Below are 5730 nucleotides of genomic sequence, written 5' to 3'. Positions count from 1 at the left end.
TGCTGATGATAAATATGGGCATAAACTCTGAACAGACGCTTTAGAATGGTCTTTGCCACAGACATAAAGTTTCTGGGGAATGGGACACCTGTAATCAAATATACATGAAGTAATATATCAATTAGCCTTTTATCTGACTGAACAGAAGGTTGAGACACAGCGATGAGCAACTGCAACACAAACACACACATTCACAAAGATACACAGGCCTAGTTCTGCGTATTTTTTAAAAGGCAAGGGAGGCTAGACAGGGTGGTTCACGCCTGTAATCCCAGCACTTTGAGAGGCCAAGGCAGGAGGATCACTTGAGGCCAGGAGTTTGAGACCAGCCTGGCCAACACAACAGGACCCTGTGTCTATAAAAAAAAATTGAAAAATTAGCTGTAGCCGGGCACTCCAGCCTGGGCCACAAAGCAAAACCCCATATCTTTAAAAAAAGAAAAAAGGCAAGGGAAAAATCCCCAAACCTAAGTATATCCTCACATACCACACTTTTTCTGATTGCCTTAGAATGGTGGGCAAAGACGTCAAATTATGTAAGATGCTGTTGAATGAATGTTCAAACAGATGTAATTTTAGTTGTTTACTGTTAGAGAGTTTCTTCCTAAAATTAAATGCAGGAGTAAGTATTTTGATTATAACACTCTCTCACTGAGGACTGGATACTTTGCTATGAAAAAGACAGGCATACTTTGAATCATTATAATCTAGCTACACACACAAAAAATGTATTTATTTTATCTTCTAAATATTCTGGAAAGCCAAAATTTCTTTCTCTAACTGGTAGTCCCAACTTTTTATTTTATTAAAGTGCTATTTTCATTTTCTTATAGCCTAAAAAGGGGGTATGCTTCCTAAAGGGAGAAGGGGGGAACCTCCCCATGTTTCAACGAAAAACACCTTTATATAAAAGAACTGGCAGAGGGTTTGGGACCCTCTCCAAGCCGTGGAGATGGGGATGCAACTGGTTACATTCCTGAGAATTTTTGTTGACAACTTCAAAGTCTCTTAAAAAAGAGGGACAGGAGAAAGACAATATAATTGGCATCGACTACAGTAAATACATAAGAAGGCATCTGCCTCCAAAATAACCTAGATTAGTTGGCCTTAAAGGCCTGTTCCACAAGACTACCTTTTATTCCCTTTTTTTAGAGATGGGGTCTCACCCTGTCACCCAGGCTGGAGTGTAGTGGCTATTCACAGGCAAGATCATAGCTCACCATAACCTCAAACTCCTGGGTTCAAGTAATCCTCCTGCCTCACTCTCTTTAGTAGCTAGAATTACAAGCATGAGTTACCACAATACTACTCTTAAAATACATTCGTTTTTCAATCTTTCAGAAAACAAGGGCTTAAAACATTCTTTCCCTGCATCTTTTCCCTTTTTCCCCAGCTAGTCCTTGATAACCTGAAGTTTAGTATATTTTGCTGATTTTTGTGGTTATCCACCCCCACCCATGCCCCCAAGCCTTGGCTAACTTGACTTTTCAAACACTATCCTGGAACTTATGGGCATGTTTTTCTGGGCAGGATCTTGTATCTACCTTCCATTTATAAGGTATCTGCCTTCTTTTGAAAAGGTAGATTTTAAAATCAAACCCCTTTTTTCTCAGAATAAGAAATGGGCATCCTGTTAATAAAAGGAACATTAATAACTTGGATGTATTAGCAAAAACATTAATAATAAACAGTTCTGTCCAATAAGAATAAATAACTGGCAAAAGAAAGATTTAGATAATAGCCTAATGGGGGGGATGGGGAGGATTCCAGAACATCAGAATGAATTATTAAAGAATGGGAAGCTGAGAAAAGAGGATAAGGTCAAAAGAATTCCTTATCTTCCATAAGGCGACTTTAATGAGTAAAGAAATGAGTAATGCATTTTAATCCAAGTACCTTCCAAGCTCAATTAACAGATATATTCAAGCACAGTCAATATACAATAAAGGATCTGTGAGAAAGTACATAAAAGGTTTAATAACAGAATGGAAAAACTGATCAACAGCAAACAGATCAAGTGTAACAACTTGATATAAATTTTTCTCCTGAAAGAGCCTCTAATGGGAGTGCAAGAAGGAATATGTTGTTCATGAGACATCCTTAAACTGAAAATGACCTGGACTGATCTCATCCATGAATACTGATGCCAAACTCATAATCAAAATATTAACAAATAAGAAATACCCTTCCAGCAGGGAATTTTTTAAAAGAAATGAAGAAAGCTTTATGGTCTTCAACAACAGATACTAGAGAAGTATCTGATAAAATTCAACAACCATTCTTGATTTAAAAAAATTTTCTAATAGACATGGATAGCCATTTCATTAATACGATTTTTAAAAATTCCATACACCTCTAACCAAAAGCAAGATTCCTGCTTAATGCAGAAATATTAGAAGTACTTGCATAACAGTAAGGAAGCAAGAAAAGGGTGTCTCCTAATACCACCATTACTCAACACTGCTCCAGAAACACTAATCAGTGCAATTAGATAAGCATAAAACAAAAAGAATACATACCAGAAAGAAAGAGTCAAAATTAATATTATCTTAATAGGATGGGGTTGTACACTTAAAAAACTCAAAGAACCAACCAAAAGCTAATAGAAACAGACTCTGATGGTTAATTATAAAATTTATATGAAAATAGCTTTCCCATATACCAAATAATAACTAGTAGGAAACCAGATTATCCATCAAAAACATAAAATGCCTAGAATAAACTTAAAGGATTAACATAAACCACAAAATTTTACAAGAGGAATAAGACTTAAATAAAAGATACAAATAAATGAACACTATCTCAGCTAGGCACAGTGAGCTCCTGCCTGTAGTCCCAGCTTGGCAGGAGGATAGCTTGGGGCCAAGAGTTTAAGATCAGCCTGGACAACAGAATGAGACCTGTCTTTAAAAAAAAATGAATTAATGAACAACTTGTTCTTAGCTAGGAAGACTCAGTATTGTAAGAAAATAAGAATCCCTATATTAATCTACAAAAATTCAATGAACTCATAACTAAAATCTAAATTATTTTCTTACCTTAACAAAATGATTTTAAGTTATTAGGAAGAAAAAGTATCCCAGAATATCTGTGATTATTCTGAAATAGAAGAGCAAGGAAGGGAGACTAGCCCTACAAGATATTAAAAGATGACCACAGTAACTAAAACAGTATGGAATTTCCATAGGAACATATAAAGAGATTAAAACACCCAAAATATATGGCAATTTGTTGTGCACATAAGATAATCAGGGGAGAAAAGGCAAATGTGTTTAATAGTATTGGGACAAACTGGTAGCATTTGTATTTGGAAAAAAACCTAAAGTAGCATTCAGAAAAAAAAGGCCAGGCGTGGTGTAATCCTAGCACTTTGGGAGGCCGAGGCAGGAGGATCACCTGAGGCTAGGAGTTCAAGACTGGGCAACACAGCGAGACCTGGTCTCTACCAAAATAATTCAAAAAAAACTTAGCCAGGCACAGTGGCGCACACTTGTTGTCCCAGCTACTCAGGAGGCTGAGGTGGGAGGATTGATTTGAGCCTAGGAGTTGGAGGCTGCAGCAAGCTATGATTTCGCCACTGCACTCCAGCCTAGGTGACAGAGCCAGATCCTCTCTCTAAAAAAAGAAAAAAACAACGAAAAACCTACCCAACAGCCAAAGATTTAAATGTAAAAACAAAACTACAAAAGTACTAAATGAAAACATGAATAAATGTTTTTATAACCTCAAAGTAGGGAAAGTCTTTTGAATCATTGCATTAAAACCCAGTCATAAAGGAAATGATTAATAGGACAAAATTTAAGGTTATATACAGCAAAAGTACCCCATGGAACAAAATAAGACAAAAGGCAACCTGGAGAAAAATACATAAATGTATGGCAACTAACATTCTTAACATAGAAATGAAGAACTAACATTCTTAACATAGAAATGAACAAAGGATATAAACAGAAAACATACAGTGATAATCAATAAACCAAAAAATGCTCAATCTCATCAATATTTTTTAAAATGTACGTTAAAACAGAAATTTAGAAAGAAATTAGCCAGGCAACTAAAAAATAGAAAAGAAAAAATTAGACAGGCGTAGTGGCGCATGCCTGTAGTCCCAGCTACTCCTGAGGCTGAGGCACGAGGATCGCTTAAGCCCAGGAGTTTGAGGTTGCTGTGAGCTAGGCTAACGCCATGGCACTCTAGCCAGGGCAAGAGAGTGAGAATTTATCTCAAAAAAAGAAAAAAAAAATACAACAAAAAAACACGGAAATTTTTTTAACCAAATTAGAAAAGATTAAAAAATGAATAACCACTGTTGGTGAAGAAATACAAGCAAACACAAACATGGCTGGAGAGAGTATACACTGGCATAAACTTTCTGGAGGAGAAGCTGGCAGTCTATTACATCTTTTTAAAGTTAACAGCATTAACAACAACATATTTATCATTCAAAATGAAAAATACTTCTACAACATTAACTCACCAATCTTAGAAGGAAAAAGAGTTTCATCATCAAGCTGATCCTGAACCCAAGTCATCAAATAGTCAATGTATTTTGGAGCAGAACATTTGATTGGCTTTTTAATATTAGTACCATCTGCCCAATGATATTCATATCTGGAGAGAAAAATGTATTACTGATAAAGTTTTCAAAAACATTAACAAATGTACAACTTATAATCAAAGCAGGTTCACATTCTGTCAATAGAAGTTATATGTAAACTTTAATAAGTTACCTAAAGTTCTGCTAAAGATTACTGTGAGTTCCCTACAGAATTATTCTGAAATGTGATGGTTATAATTGGAAGAGAAAAGGGAAATAATGTGGCAGCTAGTAGTGCCAGAATAGATGTTTTATAAACAACATAGCCCTGGGAAAGACAAAGGAATTGCATTCCTGTCTGTAAGACAGAAGAATGCTGAGCAGTGGGTAAGGAGCTAATGGATTCACCATATTCGGAGATCCTTGGCCATCAAGTTATTATCATCAGTGGAACCAAGATTATAAAACATGTTTCATGAGCAGGGTGTTAGAGAAATACCCTTAGACATGCATCTCCCCTAACCTTTGCTGAGCTACAAGAATTAACAAGATTTATGTAAAACTTCGCTGTGTAAAGCATTTAAGCCACAGGTAAGTTTAATTTTCCTATTTATTTTAATTTCTTTTAAAGTTTTAGGAATAAAACAGTACAACATAAAATAAAAAAATTCCTCCTAAAATATTATAATAAAAATAGGACTATAAACCCATCAGGGATCTTTTTTCCTCTATATCTGCAGCAAAGTCAGAAAGGACAATCTTTTCTAAGAGGCAAACATCTTCATACCATCTATCATCACATAAAAGACTGGAAGGAAACACACCAAAAATTAATCCTATTATATCTTAACATGAGTGATAGATCCATTTCTTTTTTTGTTTTTTGGGCCTAAATTTTGGAAAGAGTTCCATTTTTTTCAATACTTATTGAAATTTATTACAGCCAAAATATTTTTTTTTTTTGAGACAAGAGTTTCACTCTGTTGCCCAGGCTAGAGTGCCGTGGTGTCAGCCTAGCTCACAGCAACTTCAAACTCCTGGGCTCAAGCAATCCTACTGCCTCAGCCTCCAGAGTAGCTGGAACTACAGGCATGCTCCACCATGCCTGGCTAATTTTTTCTATATATTTTTAGTTGTCCGATTAATTTCTTTCTAATTTTAGTAGAGACGGGGTCTCGCTCTTGCTCAGGCTG

The 5730-nt window shown here is 35.7% G+C and overlaps 1 protein-coding gene across 1 annotated transcript in view; it reads right to left on the bottom strand.

The window, feature by feature from the left end:
- Nucleotides 1–4460: 4460 nt before the first annotated feature.
- Nucleotides 4461–5730, bottom strand: part of MOB1A (MOB kinase activator 1A) — an 11886-nt gene continuing 10616 nt past the window's right edge. Inside the window, exon 3 of the mRNA XM_012658165.1 lies at nucleotides 4461–4618. Coding sequence (XP_012513619.1) covers nucleotides 4461–4618 — 158 coding nt within the window. The remainder of the gene's footprint in view (nucleotides 4619–5730) is intronic.

This window comes from Propithecus coquereli, unplaced genomic scaffold (assembly GCF_000956105.1).
Source record: "Propithecus coquereli isolate 6110/MARCELLA unplaced genomic scaffold, Pcoq_1.0 Scaffold578, whole genome shotgun sequence".
NCBI classification, from domain to species: domain Eukaryota; kingdom Metazoa; phylum Chordata; class Mammalia; order Primates; family Indriidae; genus Propithecus; species Propithecus coquereli.
The sequence above is the reverse complement of the archived record's forward strand: the minus strand, read 5'-3'. Positions and strand labels throughout refer to the sequence as shown.